This window comes from Talpa europaea (assembly GCF_964194135.1).
Source record: "Talpa europaea genome assembly, chromosome: 2".
NCBI lineage: Eukaryota > Metazoa > Chordata > Mammalia > Eulipotyphla > Talpidae > Talpa > Talpa europaea.
The window spans coordinates 44,069,764-44,095,986 of record NC_140068.1 but is presented as its reverse complement, the minus strand read 5'-3'; the positions used below and the strand labels follow the sequence as shown (position 1 = coordinate 44,095,986).

General features: G+C 40.1%; 1 protein-coding gene across 1 annotated transcript in view; it reads left to right on the top strand.

Moving 5' to 3' along the window:
- Positions 1 to 26,223, top strand: part of SOBP (sine oculis binding protein homolog) — a gene marked incomplete at both ends in the record, with an annotated part of 138,129 nt that overhangs the window by 33,327 nt on the left and 78,579 nt on the right. Inside the window, one exon of the mRNA XM_084257341.1 lies at positions 5,219 to 5,370. Within this exon, the coding sequence (XP_084113467.1) occupies positions 5,219 to 5,370 (152 nt within the window). The remainder of the gene's footprint in view (positions 1 to 5,218; positions 5,371 to 26,223) is intronic.

Genomic DNA, 26,223 nt, shown 5'->3' with positions numbered 1-26,223 from the left:
CCCACTCTCTGAAAGCATAAAAACTTGCTTAGAGAGAATCATTCATTTTAAAGCATAAGTTATTATTGAAATATATATTGAGCCTTCTTACTTTCAGGGAGTTTATGTTAAAGTGGCACATAAGAAATATTTAGCCAAATAAATGACTCTTTAATGATAGACTTGAATCTTAATGAACAATTGAGGAATAATTTTTGAAGATAGGATAGCTTATTGGTTTTCCACTTTACCCCATGGAAAGTCAGCCTTACCCACATCATGCTGTGATGTCTGCTCTCAAGAGAGACATTTGCCAAGAGTATTGCTTGCCTTGGGGTAGTGTGACTGCTCCCAAGATCCAATATTATAGGTTCTGTCTCATCATTTAATGTTTAAGTAGCACTTGCTGGTGCAAGTTCAGATAGAACGTTTGTGGTAAATCCATGCTTCCTAGTGATGAAGAGTAAAGGCATGCACTGTGGGCCTTTAACTTTCTTTAAAAAAAATCAATCAACAAATATTGATTGAGTAATACTTCACTGTCTCCTCAAAGACATTTTGACCTTTTTGATTCCATTTTCTTCATCTATTAGTGTGTCATGGAGGGCTGTGCTGTGCAAGTAAGATTTTAGTCCTTCTGTGAGGGAAGCTTATGTGGATGCTGTGTAGTCTCCAGGTGTAGCCAGGCTAAGGTGTAGCGATAAAGAGCTTGGGCTCTGGAGTCAGACATCCTGGTCTTCATCCAGGTTTGGTATGTATTGGCTGTGTGATTTGGAGCAAAACAACTTAATGTCTAAAACACTTTCTCCATCCGTACAATGGGGGTAATGTTAATACGTACGTGGAGGGTGGTAGTTGTCATCAAGATTAAATGAGGAATTTAAAGAACTTTGCTCCATGCCTGGGACCTACTAAATGCTGAATGATGGCTAACCAAAATTATTTTCTTTTTGACTTAGTGGTCCAGATTTTCCCTGGATCTTCTTGTATGTTCAATTCTAAAACACAGAGAATTATTATACAGGAGCTTCTGGAGGACGTTGTAGAGACTTTTAAACAGGATTGCCTTAAAGTTTTTAGAATGAAATTATTCCAGAAAGGGTTGCAAAGAAAGAACACCTTTAACCCTATTTTCTTGTCTGTCTTCCAAGCCACATCTTTATTCTGTTCTTAAATATAGTTGCTCCAACAAATAGGTTAGCAGAGCACTCACCCTCAAGCCATACTTTTGATTCATGGCAGAGGGAACACACAGGAGTCACATCAGGCTGCCTTGCAGTTTGTCTGAAATATAATTCAGGTCTCGAAATTATTATCTGGATAAGTGCATTCTAGGAAATGTTGGAGGAGAGAAACATCACCAACAAATACTTTAAAATTTTTTCCTTGGTCTTGAACGCCCATGAAAGTTATAAAGGTGGGGGGGTAAGTCTGTATCATTTGGGGTTCATTAAGCCCTCTTGATTTTTGTAAAGGGGGCCTCTTGTCAGTATGCAAGTTCATAGCCTATTCAGATGCCCCTCAAATATCACTGGCCAATGGCCATCCTTAATTTCAAAAGTTACCAGATAAGGCAGTTTCTCAAACAGCTTCAGCAAAGCATTCCAGAAATGCTTGATCTCATACTTCTCTGCTATGATGAATAAATACAATTTTTACTTCATCTAAGAATAATTAATCTGAACTTTGCCTTCTGGGATGTAAAGTAGAATGATGTTCTTTGGCTCTTTGAACATTAGAGTGGAAGGAAAATGCCCTAAACATTTTGCTTAATTAATTCCTAAGGAGGTAGTATAAACTTTTCTTGATTAATTGAAACATGCGTATTTTGACTGATGCATATTTATAAGATATTATCATATGAAAATTTATCATGTTATACAAAGTATTCACTTTGGGAATGTGATTTGAGGCTGTAAATATTTTGTGTTTCTTGTTGCATTGTTCATTATGAAAAATACACTGTCTGATGGCCGTAAGGAAAATTCTGTTTTGTGAATCTTCTTTGAGGTAACAATAATTCTCTAGTGGCACAGATCTTTAGCCTAAAGATCTAAATAAAAGACAGGAAAAACAGGGAAAATAAAGTTTTCCCTAGTTTTAAGAAATATTTTTAAAAATAAAACATTTAAAAATCAAATCAAGTCAGACAAGCTGAAGCGCTGGGGGCCATCTGCAGTTGTAAAGCAGGCACATCATTCCTGGGTTTCAGGTAAAAAAAAAAAAAAAAAGATGTGGTTGTTGAAATAAAACAATCCCCTTGACTTTATGAACTTATGGAAAGTTCACTTTTTTAGGGGTGCAGTCATACTGTTTAAGATGGGGCCACCAACTCATGTCTGGTGGCAGAATTCTGAGATACATTTTTAGCTAACAAAATTAATGTAGATAATCGCAGTTCTTAGTTTCTTAAATATATTCATAGAAATGACTTTTATGAGACCTACAATACCTGAAATGTCTGAAAATGTCTTCTTGAACTTTTGGAATAATGCACTTATCTGACTTTTCTTTGGATCATTAGCTATTGATAACAGTTTGATGACAGAGAAGGAGAAACCTAATGGAATTTTCCAAAGTGTTTGCCTTTATGAAATGGAATTTTATGAAAAACGGCTGGGCATATTGAATTATTTAACAAGACAGATGCTTAACCATCATTCTAAGAGTTTTCCAGCTGCCAGATATAAAATAGAAGTACGCAGTTTCTTTTATTTTTTTCTCATATTGTTATTTTCTACCACACATGAATTATAAAAATAATCTGCATTCAAATTCTACTTTTGGTTATTTGCTAGGTCTGTTGTAAGAAACTATCCTTGGTTTCCCTTAAAAAAATTTAAGTGGGTCTGTTTTTCTGGTGGTGATGGAGTGCAGCATGAGAAAGACCTGTGCTGCTTTTTGCCTTCAGCATTATTCCCGCGGGTGGAGAGCAGGCTGAGGGCCAGGCGTGTTGCAGAACTTTTCTCTGCCCTCTGTCGTCTCAGCTTTAGTCCACTGTGGTTAAAAAGCTAGGACTTAAATAGCTGATGTTTTGTCTCTCAAACCAGACTATTTAAAGGGAGAAGTAATGAGGGGGATGGAATGCATGTACCAAAATGACTTTTTGGGAACTGGGGACTCCTCTTTGAGTTGTGAGGGCAAATAATTTCCCCCATAAAAATTTTTTTCCTTACAGATCTCACCAGAATCAAGCTTATTGCCTGTGGATCTTTTGTGAGAGTTCTGCTGTCTCTTCTTTTTCAGGAATTTAAGATTCTAAAGCAATTGATTGTTGGGGGAAAATAGAAATGATTAGTGCTAGTTAGGTTAGTAAGGATAGGTTTAAAAAATATTTCTAATATAAATAAGTTCCATACACTAAGGTAAATGATAGAGTTTTGTTAATTTTTATGCCATATGAAATGTCTACATGAAGGTAGATGCCTTATTAGAAATCATATAAAATATAAAAGCTTTTTTTGACTAGAGCTGATTATCAAATGCAGTAATTGTGTGACATTTGAATTCATGTTATGATTCCATTTAAAGAAAGTTATGTCATCAAAAATGTTTGATTCACATCAAAGGTCATTTTTATAGTGCTTCATTTGATAACTAATATTAAATCATAGTATGTAATTTGTGAAATGAAAATGGTCATTAAAATGACAGTATTTATTCCATTAAGGTAAACCAAATGCTGCACCTAGTTCTGAGTGATGATACTCGGGGGGGGAAAAAAGCCATATCACTGCACAACAAATTAGTTTGCTTCTAATTTTGCAGGCTGATGACCTCACTGCCTCAAACCAAATCTTTTGCTTGGAAATGGAGTGATTGCATGACAGACTCTAAGAACCATGAATATGTCAACAAGTCATGGACCAGGCCTTGCTTAGGAATTAGGCTTTGGGGGATTTTATTCAGAAATCACACATCCCTATACCAGAGCTTGTTGGGGATTTTGTGATTATCATTCATGTCTGGAGCATGAGTCTGGGTTAGTACGAACAAACACACAAACAAAAACATGAAAAAGAAGATGTGACTAATAGTGGCAACCAGTCACACACATACACATTGTCAACTGTAAGACTGAGAGAACTCAAGCTGCAGCAAAAATCCTTAAAAGGCAGCAAAGAAATATTTCTTAGACTTCTACTTAGTCTCTTTCCCTGTAAAGAAGCCAGTATTTCCCACACTTTAATCATTTGAGTATCACCACATTTTTGTCATAATTTCTTACTACTTGCACCATATATTACTTAATGTATTTTGTTGATTGACTCAATTTCAAAATCTTTCTTATTTTAGGACTAATGTTTGTGATAGCATGGGTTTGTGCTGGCTAAATTTGTTTTCTTATACAAAGGAGAATAAATACAATGTTTTAAATATTGAAAATATTTGCTTGCCACCGGGAATCATTCTAAGCATCCCCTTGGTGTTGAGGGGTCCTACAGGAGCTAGGAGGACCACACATCTGTCTGAGAATGGCTGACACCCTATTACCAACTGACATCCCCATTACTGTGCCTTCATCCGGAGACTAAGAGCCATAGAATTTAAATCAGGCCTATGCTTCCCTGAGGACCCCCGAGTGGGAAGGCTGCATGTAGGAGACTGCTGAGTGAGCCAGGCTAGTGCCGTTCCATTGGCAGAATCTGGCTTCACATCTTTCCTTTTTTGACTAACTATATCACTTGGGAATCATATATTTGCAAGAGTAACCAACACCCCATATCATGTAACAGTAATAGGGAATATGCCAAGATTGAGCTTGGTTCCTGACTGTCAAGGTTCACATTAGGGCATCACATTTGTAGGTTAGCTGTGGGTGTTGCACCCAGTGCAGACCTTGTAAGCTTTCAGCAGTACCTTTGAAGAAATGGGTCATTTTGCAGGCCACATTACTACTGAACCTGGTTCGATAAAGCATGTTTATCAGGTCAGAAGCCCTAGGAAACTTCATGGCTCTGCAGTCATGTTCTTGTTTTTAAGTAAGTGATGTTGTTCAGAAACTTAGTTAGCCCCACACACACATTAAAAAAAAAAAAAAAGGGTGGGGGAAAGAAAGAGACCTCCCCCCCAACCTTCCAGTCTTCCCACCAAGAGGGGGTATCAACTAGGCAAAAAGGAGGTGAGGTATGGAAATTAAAATCGGACCTCAAATAAGTCTGTCAAGTTCAGGGTGTGTCTTAAGTTTGAAGGGATGTTTGCTTCTGATGTGAACATTTTTCTTATACTTTTATTATAGAAGATGATGTGTCAAATGTACAAATAATGTGTGCCTGGTGCCAGAAAGTGGGAATCAAGCGCTATTCCCTGAGTATGGGAAGTGAGGTGAAAAGCTTCTGCAGCGAGAAGTGCTTTGCGGCCTGCCGACGAGCCTACTTCAAGAGAAATAAGGTAAGAGCACCTTAGAGAGAGGCGGCCCGCAGGCCTCGCCAGCCCCCATGCGCATGCGCCCTCGTAGCTGCCAGCTGGACGCACTGCGCACCTTTTACTTTTGTTCTTTCTGTTTTGCCTGTTCTCTTTCTCTGTCATACTTAACCTTTTGGAATAAGGAATCCCCCCCTCTAATGTGTAACCTGCTCTTCATTTTCTCTTGTGTTGGTGTTTGAATTCTGAGAGGGTGAATGAATCAGATGAGGGCCTGGCGGTCACAGCTGGTGTCCTGAACGCCCGTGTCTCTCCAGCCATAGGGCACTTAGACTAGAGTCCACCCAAGATAAGTGGTAGAGATTTCTTACGAAGGCCGAGAAACTAGGCACAGAAGCATGGCCAGGAAACTTTAGTCCACTTTGCTTAACACTTCTTCCCAATCGGAATATTGCCCTTGCTTTTTCCTTAAATCTACTAATTCTAGTCAAGAAAAACTTCAAGTCTCTCTTGACATCTTAATATTAAAGATGATTATATTGAAGAAAAGTGAAATGATGAAAACGTGAACCAACATTATTCACACAGCCAAGCGTTTGTGAGAAGCATGGTGGGTGAACACAGGAACAGCCATTATAGGTTTTCTTGTTTGTTTCAAGACATCTCAGATCTGCAAATGTCATTTTAGAATAGTATCAACTACCATTTATGGGAAGTGGAATGCATGACATTTTTACAATCACACACACGCACACAGTTAATTTCTTAATCTTTAAAGAACTGCTATAGCATTTTGCCATCAATTATTGAAGTAAATTGCTAGTTCTTGATTATTTTTCATTAATCTGTAATGCTTCCTTAATTCATAAAATCATCGGCATTTTGCTCAGCATTTCCATTTCCATAACACAAGCTTAAACTCTGTCCTTCTTTGAAGCAAACAATTACTATTTTTTTTAAGCCTGACATTCGCAGTCCTAAAATGCTAATCTCAGGCTCTTTGCATTGCTAGAAGCACTGTTGCAGCAAATCATCTCCTGTAAATTTCAGTCACATTATTCTGCCAAAGGGAAAAAAAAAACCCAGAAATAACAACAAAAAACAGCACACACATACACCATAATGCTGGATGAATTAGGCTGCAGAATTCATTGGGGTGGAATTTTAGTAGCAGTCTCTAAGAACTAGGCTCTTAATCTTCACTGAAACAGAGAAACAAGTAAGGAAATTGTTTGAAATTCTTTTAGGACGGACACTCAACAGTAGTTCACGTTCCCTTGGGAGGAGCCAGTGAGGCATCAGGGGAGGGTGGTTAGAGCAACATATGGGAGACACGTTTTTTGCTTTAGTATAGGGGATTAAAATGATCTGTGAGATCCAGGGGCTCCTGTTTTGAATGCTGAGCACTGGGGTAACAATCACAGGAGTGGATCCAGTGCTTTTGTCTTCAAAGCCCGGCTTACCACAACAGAATACTTTGCATTCCATCCCAGAAGATGGCTATAGAACAAGGGTTTTTGTCTTTCTCTGATTTTGAAAGGTTATGGGTCTGAATCTTGATGGACTGCCTGTAGGGAATAAAATTATGCAAGATGAATTTGTCACAAACCTGGTGATAAATGTTACTCTTTGCAAAGCAATTTTACTTTAGGAAGCCTTTGAAGAAAGACACCTGATTCAATTTGGAAAAACAGCCCAGAATACTACACACACACATGCACACACACTCACAGAGATATGAACGTGTATATATATTTGCATCATTGTAAAATTTAAGGTCAAATGGAATTTCAGTTTCTGTAGCATACAGTTTTGAAAAATGGATAACTGGGAGCTAAGATAAGAATTAATATTTGGAGTACTGTGAGTAGGTAAAATTGGCAAGGAGAGGAGTGGAACCATTACTTTTCACTACTGCAAGGTGCCATTGGGGTAGGTTTTTTTAATGGGGACTATAACCAAGATGAAAATGCATATATTGTGCAAAAATGAAAAATGATGTAAGAAATATATAAAAAAATAAAGAAAAAGATTTATTTTTATTTATGGATACAAGAATTGGGTGTAGACTAGAGGTGGGGGAGGGAAGTGAGAGGATTCACCAGAGACAAGTGGGGAGTAGAACAGCTGATCTACTGAAATACATTGCTGAGGGGAGCAGAGGGTGTGACAGGAGCAGTCTGCTGCGCCATATGTGGGTTAGCTCCCTGGCAGGAGATTGAAGCTGCAGTGGTGATAAAGTGATAGCGCTGAGAGTTAACCCTTAGGCCACCAGGGAGGCCCCCATTGGGGTAGGTTTTGAACATCCTGCAAAACCTGCAAGTAGCTTGAAGTTTAGCCAGTGACTTTGAAGGTAGCCCATTAGTGTACATACAATACCTGTCTTCTTTTTAATCTTCATGCTTATATATGTATGCTAAAGCTCTGCTATACTATACCTTCTCATATTTTCAAAGAGAGAAATAAACTAGTCATATCCCTTGCTGGATTCTTTTTTTTTAATTTTAAGAGTGTTATCTCTGCAACAATATCCTATTGTATTACAATAAACATGTACAGCTGCTGCATTTCTGTTAACTGATAGAATTTTGTGGTCATTTCATTTAGTGCTTGGGTTTCCTAATGGATTGTATTAGATACCAGTCTCCATCCTGCCATTTCTAAGAACTGCTGTAATAAGCCCCAGGGTGTTCCCCACTGAATGCAATGGCAAAAAGCTACTTCTCTTCTTGTATCATTTAACAAAGTCCTTAGTCCTCATTATTAAAATTGTGGACATTCTTAATCCTAGAAAAAAGGGCAAATTCTTCCTATTCCGACATAAAAGATTTTCTGACTAAATTCTATAGTTTTAAACACTGAGAAGTGGATGGAAAGCAGGGTGGATAATGTGTGTGCAGAACAGAATTTTGCCTTAGGTATAATGTAGATTTTAAAAAAACATGTAAAATTAACTGTGCTGTAAATTATGCTTTATAATGACAGCCCGCTTCTTGGTAGATAGCATGCTGGGATCTAAAAATGGTCTCTGAGTTGAACCTAAATTGCATGCATAACTTTACAAAGAAAAATCCTAGTAGAAAAGGTAGCTAATTAGGAGCAGTATTCAGCTGACCTCTGTTTTGTGTCTGAGCAACACCTGCATTTGTGAATGTAAATTGGGACAGCTGTGCCTGTGGTTCCCCTGCTATCCTCTTCACAAATGCTCGGGTATAGAGGCAGGAACGGATTTGTTGCTAAAAACAAGGACAAAAATAGCCCCACTCTCAAAATGAAGGCCCACTGAAAATTGGCTCTTTAAATTTCATTTGCGTTTCCAACCTTCTTTTTCTTTGGGTCTGTGTGCTGTTGATGGAGTAGGTTAGGAATATCACATCCCTGCTTCACAAATCCTGGTTCTACGAAGTGAGGTGGGATGGAGCGAAGCCAAGTTAACCCATATGGCATGTAGGTTATAGTTTTAAACCAAACTTAAAATTTTACCCGAGAGTTTTGGGATGCTGCATATCTGCAGGCTTTCTTCAAGAAGAGAGCAAGGAGAGCACTGTGACTCACAGCCATATTCACTTAAAGAAGCTAAACACTAGCTTATACATTTCAGGATGTTGGCTCTAAGCAGTGTGCAGTGTCAATTAATAATTATTTTTTATAGAATCTTTATCCCCAACAGGCTCAATTGCTGGCTGAGAGGTTTTTGAAACAATGCACGGAAATACATTTGTAGTCTACGGGCATTGGCTGAACAATGGGACATCAGTCTCATTACTTGTTGCACTAGAGGCTTTTCAGGGAACTGATAGCTCACTCTTTACCCATCCCCCCCCCTTTTTAAAGATTTATTTATTTATGCATACAGGAATTGGGGTACAGGCCAGAGGTGTGGGAGAGTGAGAGGATTCACCAGATACAGAGTAGGGAGCAGAACAGGCAGATTGACTGCAATACACTGCTGAGGGGAGCAGCCGGTGAGTCAGGAGAGGTCAGCTGCGCCATGTGGGTAGCTCCCTGGTCGGGGATTGAACTAGTGCTGCAGTGGCTGCGGATAGCTTCATAGGTTGTGTCTTAAGCTCTTGCACCACCAGGGGGGCCTACCCATCCTCTTTTTGAGTCCACAAAAGAGTGGGACTTCTAGCTTAGTGAGTCACCCAGGGATTTTTAAAAATAAGAGGAACAAATAAGACTACCAGTAGTCATCATTTTGAAATATCCGGTGTTTGATCATTTTCCTTCTACATGGAAATATCCTGTTGTCTAAATTGATGTTCACAAATCAAGCAGGAAATTGAAACTCAAGACAAATAGCCACACAGGCAATAGAAAGGACGTTTTCTTTCCTTGTTCACATCTCAAATTTGTTGTGTTCCTGGGAACACCAAAGTTTTGTTTCCTAGTTCTAGTTTTGGCATAATCAGAGACAAGAATAGATAGAAATACTTCTTCAGTATCATAATGTTGCTGTTCCCCAGCAACATTGTTTTCCCAGTGGAAATAAACCTATCAGAATAAGAGATAAGGAAGAATTAAAAATAAAGAGGTTAGGGCCTCCCCGGTGGCACAGCAGTTGAGCGCTGGGTTGTGAAGCTGCCTGCAGGTTCTGCAGTGCCTGTTCAATCCCCGGCTGCTCCTTGGCCACCGGAGGAGGGTCCCACATGGCACCCGCTGCTCCCCTCAGCAGTGTACTTCAGTCCTTCTGCCTGCTCTGCTCCCAGCTCTGGCTCTGGTGAATTCTCTCACCCTCCCGCGCTTCTGACTGTACCTAGTGCTTGTATAAATAAATAAATAAATAAATAAATAAATAAATAAATAAATAAATAAATAAGTATTTAAATATTTAAAAAAAAAAGAGGTTATATAGACAGATAACATTTGCAGATGAGGTCACTAGATCTCCTAGTAATGATAATGACATATTCTATGAGGGAAATATTGTATTATTTTATTTTTATTTTTTAAAAAGATTTATTTATTTATTTTTGCATAGAAGAACTGGGGTGTAGGCCAGAGATGTTGGGGGAGTGTTGCGAGGATTCACCAGAGATAGAGTGGAGAGCAGAACAGGTAGACTGACTGCAATAAACTGCTGAGGGGAGCAGCGGGTGAGACAGGAGAGGTGTGCTGTGTCATATGTGGATTAGCTCAGTGGCCAGGGATTGAACTCAGGTCTAGCAGTGATAGTGCTGAGACCTAACCCGTAGGCCACCAGGGAGGCCACCTATTGTATTCTACTTTCAAGCTATATCGCCAGATATAGCTTTTTCTCCTTTAAACACCTGCAAGATTTAATTTGCAAAGTGGCCATCATTCATGAAAGTTTAGGGAAGGGCATTAAGAAATTACTTGTAATTAATGTCCCCTGATTGCCTGAAGCTCAGGTCACAGACTTGCTTTTACTAGTTACTTACAAATATTCTTTTTTTTTTTTTTTTTAAATATTTATTTATTTATTTATACAAGCACTGGGTACAGTCAGAGGCACGGGAGGGTGAGAGAATTCACCAGAGCCAGAGAGGAGAGGAGAGCAGGCAGAGTGATGAAGTACACTGCTGAGGGGAGCAGTGGGCGGCAGGAGAGGTCTGCGCACCATGTGGGATCCTCCGCCGGTGGCCAGGGAGCAGCCGGGGATCGAACCGGCGCCGCAGAGGCCGCGGGCAGCTTCGCAACCCAGCGCTCAACCGCTGCGCCACCGGGGAGGCCCACTTACAAATATTCTTGATGAGTAAGTGAATGCACCTACCTAGGGAGCTCCAGAGTTCTTTCTGTGGATTCATTTTGCTTTTATGGAGCACCAGCGAGTCTGATGGATCTGTCTACCTGCACCCTGGCTTGCAGGGTGATTGTTTTGGTCCTACAGTATCCACTGGAACTATGCTTTAAGCTCACCCACAGGCTACTTATAGAATGGCTTATACCTCCCAGCACTTTATTCTGCAGGCCAGTGGCTGAGTTCCCTTTCATTCTCAAACTGGGGCATCCTCAGAAAGCTTTGGAGGATAGAATAGCAAACCCAGCTGTTTTCATGTTCTGTAGTGTTTTGAAATATAAAGTGGAATATTGATGAGCTACTGCAAATGAGGACCTATGAAAATTCTGTAGGAGAGGTGGAGCGGTGTTAGTTCCTCAAACCATATTTGGGATGGGGTTAGAGCAGGAAAGTTCTGGTCAGTGAAGTAAGCAATAGGTCAGTGTAAAGTGATGCCTAGGTTCCTCAAGAAAACCGGAAAGGGCAAAGGTCCTGCAAGCCGAGTGGGACATCTTGCCCTGGAAAGCCATCACATCAGAAGTTTGGCAGGCAGGCATGTGGTCTTCATGTTTATCAGAACACTAAACACCATTTGAGTAACACTGGTCTAAGAGATCCTGGAAAACAAAGCGAAAGAGGCAAGTGACTTTGTACTGAAAGACAGGAATGGCATCTCCTAGTTTTTGATGGGCTACATTTGGAAGATTATGGGGGAATAACTCTAACCAATTACCCAGAATTGATGTCAAATTCTAAATAGTATTAGACATTTGAGATTAAATATGAAAAGGTGATCAAAACTCCAAATAGCTTCAAGTCCCCATCTTTGTTCAATATTTCTTTTCAACGAGCAGACGGAAGAGGGGGGATTTTTCATAGATCTGAATCTCTTCACCCTGGGAGCAATACACAGGACTATTGACATATATGCTTGAATGTTAATTTTTCAGACACAGTCAATCTTTGGCCATCCTTCTGGTGATAGCTAATGCTGTACACTTAAATCAAGTTTTTCTCATCTAAACTGCTGGTAATTATCCAATCCATCTCAAAGGCACGCTCCCTTTTAACATTAACCACAGTGTCAGATTGCATCAGCTACATTGTGTTCTGGTGACTGCGGCTGCAGAGTGATGAATGTGCGTGCTCTGAGTTCATAGTCCAGCTGTCTGTTTGGGCAGTGGGCAGTTCAGTGAAACAAATGATCAGGAAGGGATCTAGTTATTTGGGACATGCATTCTTCTTATCGATGCAGTCACTTGCATTTGCCAAGTTTCTCACCTTGCTGTTCATAGTGTTCAGGTTTATCTGAAGAATGAGCATTTAAAGAATTATCTAATGGGTTGTTTTATGTGTTTCTCCATCATAAGCTACATCTAGCTCAGGATTATTCTTTGTGTCTGACTTTAAAAAGGAAAGTGCCGTGAGACATTAATAATGACCAGAATAGGGGGATGTCTCTAAGGGTATACTTGGTTCACAGTCCAGAAAATCCAAGAGAGAATGTGCATTTTCCTGGGATTGTAGTTAGGCTTTGTTAATTCAAATGCTTTGTGAAGAAAGTTAAATATCTAAATAAGTGCACACAGAGACAGGCCAGGTGGTTTGCTTTGAGATATTTTAGGTAATATTTTGGATCCAGAATTTTGCTCATATACTTCTGCAATGTCTGGTTATAAAACCAAACATACTCATGAGGGTCACATGCAGGAATGCAAACTATAGGCACACCACACCATGGTTATTTTTATTTCTCCCCCATCTCAGTACCTCTGGATAGATTTTGTACACATAAGTGAAAGTGTGAACTGGACACGCTGTGTGTAATTCTTTGTTCCTTGAGCTCTTAGCTTTGTTCGTATTATCACAGATTTGGACGGAATAAAGAAAATTTTGCTGCAGATGGCAATTTAATTTCTGTACCAGCAGTTCAGATTGAGTATGGGAAATTCCCTGTGTTACAATCCACTCTTAGGGTGGCCTGCACTCAGTGGAATCTAATGTCTACTGACAGACTGCCTTTGGAGGTTACAAACATCAGTCTGTTGCATTCTTTGTAAACACAGGCTGTGGGCCAGAGCTGGGCATGACTATAAGCACTAGAAGGCAGATCAATGGTTTAATGAATCCATAAAAGATGCTTGAACTCTGCTGCAATTTACTGAGCACTCTAGTTAAATGAAACTCCTGTAGTCTTTAACAAAGGTAGAGATAATCAATGGCTAGGGATGGAAGCCAATGTCCAGTAATCATCACCTCCCAGAATTGAGTTGCTGTCTCGTTGCTAACAGGGTTCGTGGGCTCCAGGCTCCAGGCTCCAGGCTCACTATGTCTGTACTTATATTTCTTCAATGTTTGAGCTGAATTTGGCCCACACAGATGACATAAGTGTAGAAGGTTGCTTCTGTGAGGATTATTTTATTTTTTTTTAAGCTATGGGCTACTATTTAACATTTCTTTAAAACAACAAGATTAAGCTCAAATAATTATATTTATTCTAAGATGTAGTATCTTTATAAGGGATTCCTGTGATGAAAACTAAATAGGGGAATAAAATCCATTCATGATTAAATTCTCTAAATTCTGTGTTGGAGAGCCCTGATTAATCCTTCTGTGATAAAATATTCCTCATTAGTTTGCTATGGTTAAGGGTTAACCACTGCTATTATAAATTCAGACATTAATGTATTTTCTGCTTAATTCATCTTCTAATAGAGGAAAATATAGTTAGTAGATATGAATTTTTTACTTCCAAATGTGCTTTGGAAACATTATACTGATTTATGAGAGAGCTTTGGAAGCATGTCGGAAAATTTCTTCATAAATATATTGAAATGTATTTAAAGCATTTAACTACTTTTGATTGTGAAAAACAACTGCCTTGACTTTGAAGTGATTTTTCCCCCACAGAGATAGAATTTATGACATAAATCAAAGATTTTATTTCAGATTTTTGTCACACAGACTTAAACTTTCTTAGTTGTTTTACTTTCTTGATTAGCTAATTAGCATTAAGAGAGTTGGCTCCTACCCCAATAAATGTATTTTGGGAATTTAGTGGATGCTAGAGATTTTGAGGTGTAATAACTGCTTGTCTGCTTCACAGGCCTTTTGTAAAGCATTCCATGATAAATTGGTGATTTCTATATGGAGCCCATAAATGAAAATGCTATCTTGTAATGTTTCAATACAGTGATTTCATATTATTTAAAATATGATGAGCGGTTCTATGACTGCATACCGACTTTTTGTTGTAAGAAGAATCTTTGAAGGTCCTGACATTTCTGTGATCATCTAGAGAACTGTATGTTCCATAAGTTGAAGCAGTTTTAGATATTGGTGTCATAGGATTTAGGGACACAGAGACCAAGGAGTAGATAAGATTAAGCTCGTCAAATAGTTGACAAGGGGGATTTGCCCAAGTGGAGACATGTGCCTCTGTGTTGCTTTTCTATTTAATTTCAGTCAACTTTAAAAAACAACAACAACTTGTGACTTATTCATCCATTCATTCCTTAAAAATAAAAATATATTGAGCCCCTATAATAATCTGTTTTAAGTTTGCTGGGTACATTATTGAGTAACAGAAAAGTCTGCCTTAGAGGACTTACAATCTGTTGCCTGAGGGACTAGAGAATATATAAGTTTAAAAATGCATACATGTGCTACAATTTCAGGTGGTGATAACTTCTATGAAGAAATGCAGGGTGAAGAGATGGAGAGTGATGGGGTGATGTATTGTATCTGGTGATTGCAGAAGTTATCTTTGAGGAGGTGATGTGTGGGTAGGGACAAAATGAGGTGGTAGAGCTAGTTATGTGAAGAGCTTAAAAGGGTTCTAAATTGGAGCAGAAGCAAGTAAAAAGCAGAGACTCTTAAGCAGGAACAGACTTATCATTTTTGAACAATACTGAGAAGTTTAGAGTGTCTGTAATTCAATGATCAATGAGGCTAGGGGCCAGATCATGTAGATCAGAGAGGTAATAGTTGGGATTTTATCCTAAACATTATGGCAGTTTTTGGAAGTGTTGAGTAGGGCACACTGCATGATCTGATTTTCATTGTTGGTTGAATCTATGTTAAAGAAGTAATTACTGTTAGGATCTTGGATGCAGAGGGGATTTGGAGAGTAAGAAAGGCAACAGCATTTCCATCAAAATTGGGTGTGTCTGGCAACAGAAAATTAAAAATATCATACTCACTGAATTATTCATTCATAGTTATGAAACGTCTCCCAGTAGCAAAAGAGTGTTGAACCAATTTAGCTTTTTCTTGGGGAGGAGGGAGGCAAAGTGTGGGAGAAAATAAACCGAGGATGGACATTGTTGGTTAAATGTTCTAGCACAGTAGTTTTCTTTCTATGAGGTGGATGGAGCTTGTGTCCAGTCTCATGGGAGAGGTTGAGGCCTTAGAAGGCAAGCTCCACACAGAGCTCAGGAATTGGACTGGGAGACTTAAAGCATTTACAGATCTTCTTAAACTCCATCCCTGGAAGTGACATCATAAAGAAGAGATGGTAATTAAAAGGGAACATGATTGGGTAAAAGAATTATTCTAAAGTTCCTTTTAGTATAAATGGTATTTACTTATAGGCTGTATTATTAATGCATGTAGCAAGAGACCCAAGTCAATTTAAACAATAAAAAACGTCTTTTATCTGATGGAACTGTAAAACCCAGATTTACAGTTTTGGGGTAGGTTTATCTTGTAGTACAGCAGTCTTATCATGGTCTGCTATCTTCCCATCTGTGTATTCTTCTGTATAGAATGTTTACTATATCCCAAGGCAAACTCCCCAGAGGTCATGGGGTGGTTGCTAGTAGCAATTAAGGCTACATGTTCCTTGTTCACATCCAGTAGTAGACAGAGTGCCAGTGTCCTAGCATTCCAAGTAAGAGTCTTGAAATTCACACTCATTGTCCATGCTTAGGTCACATTCTCATGCCTGAACTGGGAACTGTGACAAGGGCAGTGGATGTTCTAATTCACTTAAACCAGTTGGGGCTTCCCTCTGACTTTGGGGTTGCACTCATTTCCTCTGAAATGGGAGGCTTCCTGGGGAGAACAGATAGTGGAATGAAAATCTGGAAATTCTTAAAAGAGGGAAGAGGTCAGAGTGATGTCTATGGTAGGTTCTAGCAAATGTTCACTAGAGAAAAGGAGCGTTATCTCATAAGTTTGAATTCTTTACACCATGAATACGTCATTATCATCTACCCTTGTCATGTGGAAGAAGGAATCTGGAATCCAAGTATGGATTGAAAACTATAAATGTGGTTAACATTCATTCATTATAGAGCCCTCAGATGAACTATCTCTCCTACTCAGGACCAGCTGCTTTGACAAACCTGATTATTATAATGTTGGCTTTAGTACCAGAACCAAAGTGCTGACTCTTTCTATTCTTTTTGGATTCTCTAGAACATGAGATTACACAGAACTAAGACAAAGGGATTGGGGTTGGCTGTTAGATGTGCTCATTTATGAAGAGGAACAATGGTGCGGTTAGAAGAGCAGCTAACCTATAGTTTCATGTGCAGTGGCCTGTGAGATATTGGCCAAGCACCATGTTGGATGTGGGGAGGCAGAGATCTGAAACTCGATGAGTGATGGGATGAGGCTGCCATTAAAGGTTAGCCTGCCTGCCCACACATCTAAGCTACTTTCCCTGTGGCTGAAAACTCTGTCAGCTAAACAGAGGAGAATGGGAGTACTCAAACAAATTGTGATCTTCTTCTTTTTTTTTAAGATTTATTTATGCATACAAGAGCTGGGGTATAGGCTGGAAATGTGGGGGGGTGAGAGGATTCACCAGAGTCAGAGTGGGGAACAGAACAGGGAGGCCCACCTTGCGCCACCTGGGAGGCCCACATTGTGATCTTCTCTGAAGCTGATGCATCAGGTTTAAGTGACTGCAAGAGTAGAGATCTTGAAAGCTGCACCTTTCAGTTATTAATTGTTATTAGTAATTAATTCATTTTTTCAAGAAATATTTGTTGAGCAGTTGCATTGTGCCAGACACTATTAATCATTGGCGTTACAAAGGCCAACAAACACCTGGTTTTTGCTGTGGTGAAGCTTACAGTCCTGTGGGAGGCAACCTCTATTTAAATAGTAATGCAAATGTGAAATTGCTACTGTGTCCAGTGCTGTGATGGTGTGGGCACAGCGTTATGAGAGCCTCTAATGAGGACTGGTCAGGAGATCTGAATGCTTGTTTTGAAAGCCGAACAATGAACAGGTAGTTTTGGGGGAAGAGAGAAGGAAGAGCTTATTAGACTGAGGACATAGCAGCATGAATTTTGATCCTGGCCCGGATTTCAAGTTCTTTGTGAAGGAATGGACTTTGCAAATAAGAAACTGAACAAATAAATATTCCTGGTAGCAGTAATCCAAATTATACATTTGTTCGTTTGTTCATTCATTCATTCATTCATTCACCAATCCTTGGGGATTTATTGCTTACCTGTCTTCCCTGACTTCTCACTCAGCCATGGACTAATAGTGAGCACATTAATACTAATTAATTTCTGGGAGTATATTGGCAGCTTGTAACTCCTGAAGAAAGGAACATTTTGTAAAGAATAACAACAGTAAAGATTACAATAAGAACCTAGGTATTTTTTAATATCCAGTATATCAGGAAAACAGTAATGATAACAGAGAAACATTGGGTGAAAATGCACCAATTTGAGAGAAGAGAATAGTGTAACTTCTATCTGAAGAATGTGTTGGGTGATTGAAAATAAATGGGGGTAAGTCTCTTTTTGATAGAGTCACAGAGAAGGCAGATTCTGCTCCTCCACCCCCACCCCCACCCCACTGGGTTGGAAGAGATGTGGTTTTTTTATAGAGAAAACTTTAGAGCCATGTTAACATTAATGCAAGGGTAGAGAGGAAGTTTGGGTGATGATAAATTCCAGGATGAAAAATGCTTATTGACACCCAGGTCCCCAGAATAGACAGCTGGGATAGAATGGAAACAGAATAGCATGTCTGCTGGCCCCACAATGGAGGGCGATTCTCATGGCACAGAGGTATGGCGGGAAGAAGGGAGTCTCCTCCCTGGCTTTGTATTCTTTGTTTCAGCCTGGTATCTCATTTAGCACCTAGAATCATGGTGAGACCTGCATAAAAATGTAATGATAAATAAAAATGCAGATAAGTAATTCAGCTTTTTATCTCCCTGGGTCTTAACTAGATAATGTGGACATGGATATTCTAAATGAAGACTGTCTGCATTGCTCCCCAGGGTGCCACAGAGAGGAGATCTCCTTCTTTAGGCTGATCATACCTGCACCTGCCTCAGATGACTGTGAACGGGAACCATGGTCCAGTTCAGCTAGAGTCAATCGCCCCCTCTCCAGTTCCAGTAACTTCTGAGAGCCCCATATAGTGACAGTTGTTTCCAAAAGAGGCTGATTTTAAAACTGTGATGAAAATGGCTAACAGCAGGCTGAAGGTTAAAGTAAAAAACTTAAAAACCATAAAATCTGCCTGGAGGCTATTTAAGCAAACTGTTTTAGAGGCACAGATGGTTCATATACCTCTGAGCCAAAAACAAAAAGTAAAAAGGGGACAGTAAAGCTGGCATGATTAAGCAGACAAGTATGAAAGTTTTATTAGTACTAAAAAGGCATCCTTTAGAAAAGTGAAAAATCTGTCTCAGGAAACTCAGAAGACATGTTAAAGACCAAAGGGAAATGGAGAGGGCAAACAGATGACATTTCAAACAGCAACCAAAGATCTTGAAAACACACAGTGTGCCATGTACAGTGGAGATCAGAAGCTGTGTTCTGAGGAGATTAGAAAGTAGTGTATGTGATGTGTGGAGCAAGACACAGTATGTGGAGAGCTGGGTGTGGCTTCCCTGCACTGCATTTTTCATGTAGAGCAATTTTTATAGGGATTTGATGCAACTTAAATGGTGATTGGAATCTCCAAGAAAAATCAGCTGGAGCAAATCTGAGACGCTTAAGTGCTATAAATCTGAAGGTGTAAAGCACAGGAAGGGAATGAGGTATGATGTTCTGGCAGTGTTACTAAAAATCGTAATCATACCTGAGACCTGGGAAGTCCCTGGGAAGAGAGGGCCTCCAGCCTCTTTTGAAGATACCCTGGTGCTATGGAGGTGCCCTCTGTGCACCTCTGCCCTCGTGTTCACACACACGCACAGACACTGCCACCAGCTTTTACATGGGGGAGCTTCTGTTATCGTTTTGAGAAAAGTTAGACTGAAGAATGATAGAACAGTGCAAAGTTTGCTGGTAGCCACTTGAGAAGCATCCTCTGGGAAAAAAGCAGTATTGTGTCTTGAGTTAGCATTCAATATAAACGTAAATAAAATTGACTAAATGTAGCTTTGCAAAAAGTAAGGTAAGTTGTTTGGCTTTTCAAAATTCTAAGTAAGTCACTTAGAGTTTGGCTCACTCCCTCCAAACGGACCCTTGAGGAAAATAAATGACTGAAGGCAAGGAAGAAAACCTTGCTTTGGATTAAGAGTGGATGATACTTCTCGGCATACAGATAAATTAATAGCATACAATCCCAGGGGTTTATTTTAGAAGAAATGTCACTTAATATACCAATAGCTTATTTGGCAGTAGATGACAGGAAGGAGGGGAAGTTTTCTACTTATATATAATGCATATGTTTGAAAACCCAGAGGGTTATATCCTCCCACCCTACCTGTCCCCAAAACCAAACCCTGCTCTACAAATGTATAAATATAATGACCTGACATCAGATACAATTCGTTCATGAGCTGCCAGCTAGCACAGGGAACATAACATTTCCATCGTCATAGTTGTAGATTTGGGCTGCCCCTCAGCATCCCCAGTGAGGGGAACTTGGTCCTATGGGAAGAGGACTCAATTGTGTTCCTTGCTTAGAATAAAAAACAAATAGCTTTAAGAATTGTGGCTGCATTACAAATTTTAAAGCGAATAAAAGTATATGAAACAATCAATATGCTGATAATAAAACTTTGTCCCATCTTCACAGGAAATATGTATGACGTTCATTCTTTAACCTGATTTTTATAAAAGGCTATGCTGAATTTTAAAAGAATTGACTTAGAGGATTAAATATATTTTCATTGGATTCCAGGATATCCAAATATGGGATATTGGATCCTGAAAAGGCACACTATTGAGGACCAAAGAACCAATAATAAAAATAAAGAATTGGTAAAGAGAAATATGATGAAAGTGTACCCCACCTCTTAACACACAGAGGTAACCTTTGTATTTGGCCACCATGGAGTAAGTATGGATCAGACTCTGTGGCAGATGGTTTAATGCATAGTGCAGCTTTTAAGTCACTGAGGCAGGCCTGAAAGTGCAAGCAGGTTGTTAATGGTCGTGTCCAGCAGTTGCGAGCTGCTCCTGCTCTGGCAGTGAGGTATTCAGATGTCATGCTTCAGGGTTCAAGTTCATGAGTTTCTGAGCTGGAAAAAAAACATTTCCCCCTTTGTATTGTGCTGCACAACTGATGAGGCACACTCCAGGGAAGGGGGGAGGTAGACTCCAGATGAGTGGAAGAGAAAGAAGGTGGACTTACATCCCGGGTCCATGCCTTCGTCTTACTTCTGGTTCAAGAACTGGCAACTTCTTACTTCTGGTTCACGTGGTGCCGTTGGGAGTACATGGAGTATGAGGAATTTGTGGATTGAATGCAAAGGCAGCATATGCTGCTGCTATGGCTCTAATGGCACCTCAAAGCTGACGATCAAGTCAACACTGATGAAAAAAAAAGAAATCCCCAATTTTATGGCTGTGCTTTGTAGTAGTGGTATCATTTTCACTTTCCTGTATCCTGAGTTGTTTAATAACTAGAAGAGAATTGGCCTCCCAAATTCCAGAGCATTGAACTTTATTTAAGAAATAAATTGAAAACAGATAAATCTGTTTGTTTAATTGTAAATTAAACAATTATTTTATCAATGATTTTATTTAATAAATTTTATTTATAATTTAATTATTAATTATATAATTGTAACTAATTAATTATATCTTTTTATACATTAATTATGAAGAGACATATTCCTAAGCACTGTATCAGGGATGGAATTCATCAGAATTGTTTGTATTTATTGAAGCTTGAATCAGGACAACCAGAATTAAATAGAAATTCAAGAAGAGTCAGATGAAAAGTTTAAATGCCTGATGGCATTTCATACAGGGCATCATTTCATATTAAATGTGCTGAGAGAAGAAAATGAACGTACACAAGAGTCATCAGAGGTGGAGCTAACGTGGACATTTCCATTTCTTCACAAGCAGAGTTCCCTTCTTCATTCAAGCCCTTTTACTCACTTCCTTTACATTTCTAATGTAGTCATTTAGCATGTAATAAACATCAATTCAATTTAATTTTTTGTGACCATGTAATTCATCCCTGGATAAGGAAATGTTTGACATCCCCAGAGACGGGGTTTTTGGCTAAATACTTGGTCAGGGGTTGGCAGTGGTGACATAGCTCTCAATTTATTTCTCTCTAGTATTTAGGGAGATGGGGCGATGTAGTAAGACCTGTATCAGTGTGATTATTACAGTTAGCCCTTGTGGCCCATCTGCTCCAGGGGCCTGGCATGTGGTAACCACACCATGCTGCTGTGCATGGGAGAAGTAGAGCGAGGGACTTCACTCAACTCTGGGCACCGGCACCCACGGGACCCCTCCTCTCCACACCTGGAATGCTGAACTTGTGCCTAGTAGGCACAGGGAAGGAGCTGCTTGCTTCCACCTTGGTCTTAGGTCCTGAGGCTGAAGTACCTCACCCCCCCCTCCACTCACCCCTCTCAGGGGTGGCTGCTGGCAGGACAGTGGACAGCCTGACTCACCACTTTGGGATTGGACCAGGTTGCGGGGAGAAGTGTAGAAACACGTATTTGGGAACAGATCTCTGTCTGTGTCACTAGTGAATGAAAGAGCAACTCAGGTCCTTAGAGGCTGCGACCTGTCTCAGGGCTGGATGCCATGGAACACAGAAATCTGAGATGTGGTTTCTGCTCAGAAGAATGCTTGAGTGTGTGAGTTTTCCTGTGCTTGTGTGGAAATTGACCTCATGCGGCACATTTATTCACTTACCCATTTATTCAGTGCCCCCAGCATGCTGGGCATTGTTCTGCGGCTGGGGATACAAAGATAAATAAGGTGAGGTCTCTGCCTTGAAGGCTCTCACAATTGAATAGGGAGACCGACAAGTAAACAAATGATGCTCTGTGAGGAGGAGGCGTGCTGGAGCAGATGTGGATAAGAAAAACTGGGGGCCTTGGAGTGACTTCCCCAGCCCAGGGCCAGGCTCTATGCATTAGTGAGCACACATTCGGATGGCATCCAAAATGTAAATTCAGGAAATGGGATGGACAGAAAAATGCTAAGGACAGGGAGGCAGAAAAAAAGGGATCTGAATCAGGAATGAGCGCCCCACATGTCACACGTTAAAAACCAAACATATAGCCCTTCTTGTAATTCGCACATTATCTTTTAACATTTTGAAACATTACGAACTCTATAGGAACATGTCAAACCATATTACATGGCTTAAAAATTGGTTTTTGACATTTTGTCTTCGGGTTGTATTGTGAAGAAGTCTGCAGGATGTAAAGGATGGAGAGAAGGGGAAAATACACAGACAGGGCTCCTGCAGACATATGGAGAGTTGAGTGCTTCTCTGCACACCTCCTGGACTGTTCAAACTGAAAGTGGTATTAGAAAGCTTCGCCAACACACACTTTTAATGGGTGAAAAACTCTGGCCCTGGGAAGAGAAATGACTTGCAGGGTCATGTAGCAACTGAGGGGCAGATACAGCAGAGGATGCGACTAGGATGAAGGCTCTGAAGTCAGCAGCAGCCAGAGAATTGTAGTGCACTGCCTGGAGAGCAATAGGAACTCTTCTTTATGATTACAACTCAGTATTTACTAAGTACCCATATGAACTTTATCAAAGGGCTTAGCATGCTGTTTTTCACTTTGTTTTACCACAAACTCATAAAAGAAATACATTTTGCTTTGTCACTTAGTAGGTAAACACAAGCATACCCTATTTCATAGTATCTCAGTCACTTTGATAGTGGCATTTTCTTGATTTTACCAGAGTGTCAACAGAAGATTCTCACACTGTTATGTCACAATTGCAACCTGACAGACAACAAGTGTAAAATGCATCATGACTTCAGAAGTGTTAAAACATGAAAAATGTTTAGGCTTTAGAACAAACAAATGGGTATATCTACTGAAAAGTGAAACGAAAGTGTCATGAAACAATCTTGGTTTTCTAATAACTCCTTTAGAAACTGATATTTTCTGTTTTTTTCTATTTCATAAAAATTTGCTGGTTGGGACTCACCAGTGGTTTGAAAACACAACCTGCAAATACTAACTGAATAGATAGATTTGTATTAAATATAATTTAGTTCCTAAGGTCATGATGATAACTCCATAGAAATACAGTAATTGTCAGGTAAATAATTCAGATTTTTATCTTCCTGGGTCTTAACTGGTGATATGGACATGGATATTTTAAATGACAGGTGTCTGCAATGCTCTTAGGTTGACGAGCACCACTTGATGTTCCCGGGAGATCATTAGATTGTTGTGGCAGAACAGGTGAGCCTTCATGTTCTTACCATTGGATTCTCCTTGACCTTAACTGCAGTTTCACTAAATTAAACCAAGGTATTTCTACCATTACTATTGATAGGTTGATAAGTCTACTACTATAATAGAATAGAAAAATTTGTATTAAATGTAATTTGTATTAAATTCCATGGTGGGCTCTCTTAGTGGAATCATACTTAACTCTTAAAATGACCAGTGGGTGTCCCATTTATAATTAGCATTTAATTTAAGCATGCAGTTGTCTTAATGGAGAACTGGAGGCGATGGGTGTGCTGAGCATATAGTAAAAGGGAATGCTCAAATTTACAAATGTGCTATGTGACTCTCTCCTATCAGTGAAAATTAAGTAAAGGAGGCAGAGGTGACTTGGTGCGAAAGGATCAAGGGTACAAAAGCAGGAGGTAGGGGGGATGAGAGGGTATAGGAAGACCACAGTCAGTGAGGAGGGGCCATAGAAGTGAAGTGAAGGTGGAAGAACAGCACCCCAAGCCTCTTCTCCCTGTAGTTCTGAGAGTGGGCATGGCTGGAGGCTCTGTCCTTCACATAGACTGGGTCACATCAGGAGTCTGTTTGAGATGACAACTTGTGCACCAAATAGTGAATCAATTTTAAAGCGGGTTTATAAAGAAATGATAGCTAAGGCATCCCCATTTAAATAATTTGATACTCAAAACTAGATTATAGGCTGAGTAGAAGTGAAGTGTAGCACAGACCTGCAAAGAAAACTGTCTGGGTCAGGATTTGTGTGAATCAGAACCTTCCTGGGTAAACCAATGAAAACTTCAGATTGGACCCTCTCTCCAAGAACTAGACACACACAGAGATAATTTTATGATTTGTGAACTTTCACTTATGGACCTCTTGACTACCGGTATATAGAGAGTGATTGATTGTGGAGGAATTCAGCTCCCCATCTGCTCTTCTAAAAACTAGGGTGCTTCCCTTAAACGAGAGATAGAAAATAAAGCTTTTCTGATTTATGCAGGCTGGAATGGAGGTTTGGCACAGGTAGAGGTGAGCTGTAAATCTGTCAGCACGAGGGACAGTACAGGAGCCTGGGAGTTGACCTGGATTCCTGGGTGTTTCCAGGCAGATTTTGAGAATAAGCATCTGAAAATAGAGAAGGATTATAGAGAGGGCAGATCTGCCCCAGTGCCAGAGATGATGCCCCTTCCAGGTTATGGGCCTTGAGAGTCAAATGACCTGATTTTTCAGCAGTTTGTCCAATACTTGAACAGACAAATACTTCTTTACATGGTTGTCATTGAAGTCACAAAACTGGTGATGTTATGGTGATTCTTCCATTTGCAATACAGAGACATAAACAGATGTGGGAAAGCTCCCAGTCTTAGCAAGATGTTGGATGAAATAAATTTGTTGCCTGGATGTCCTGTCAGACATATTGCAATACTTAAGGGAACATGCCACCTCTTAAAGGAATTTAGACTGTCAGTCCATTTAGTGTTCATCTCTAATGTGAAATTTTCAGAGGAAGTCAAGTTAGCATTGCTTCATGTCTGAGAGTAAGAGCCTGGCTGGCGTCCATTGGAGCTGCCCCTTTGCAGGACGCAGAATGGCTTCTGTGGGTCACGGTGGCATTTGTCAAGGAAAAGCAGTGCCACCTCCTGCTGCCTCTCGTGCCTGGAAAAATTATCCAAACTGCCATCCTAACAGGCTTGGGCGTGACCTCAGAAAACAGTTTCTCTTGAGTTTCTGGAATGATCCAAGCATTAACCATTCTTTCTCCAGAGAGTGGGGATAAACTATTGTTCTGAGTGCCTGCCTGGGGCTGCAGATGGAAGGGCTTGAACAAGTACAGCAGCATCTTTGTGCTGCAGTTAGTAGTTTTACTTAAAAAAAATTCCCCTTCTGAGGGAAATCTGTGATTACATTTTTTTTCTCTGCACAGGTGCTAGGATGCATTGCGCAAATACAAACATATCCCACTTCATGAGGAAATTTGGAAGTCATTTTCCTTCCATCTGTCTGAAGTAGACTGTGCTCTAAAACCGGCCATCCACCCACCCGCTCTCCCACGCACCTTCTCGGTGACAAGGAGGAGATGGCATTGTAAAAGAAAGAAAAAAAAAAAAGATAAACCCCACAAGGCATTTTAAAGGATGGCTTATTAGTATCACTTGGACAGCTACGAATAACGTGTGATAGCTTCTGGGACTGCTCTTATTCAAGAAGAGTAGCTTTAATTTTCCTTCTCCCCTTTCCCCATTCTACCATCCCTTCATTACAGATCCCTTTCTTCATCTAATTCCCAAATCCTTGACGACTCTGAGTATTCTTTGATCACAGATCATTTCCCTGTGTCCACAGTGCGTTCTCGCCTACGTCGGTAGGTAAGCAGTGTTCTTTCTTTTAGAGAAGGGAGGCAGCGCCTGTTTCCAGAGGACGGGGCAGCTGTGAGCTGCCGCAGCCAGACAATCAGAGGCCCAGCAGGGCACCTTCCGAGCGCAGCTGCACCGCTCTCCTCTCGAGCTCTCCAAGGCTCTGCGCCCTCCGT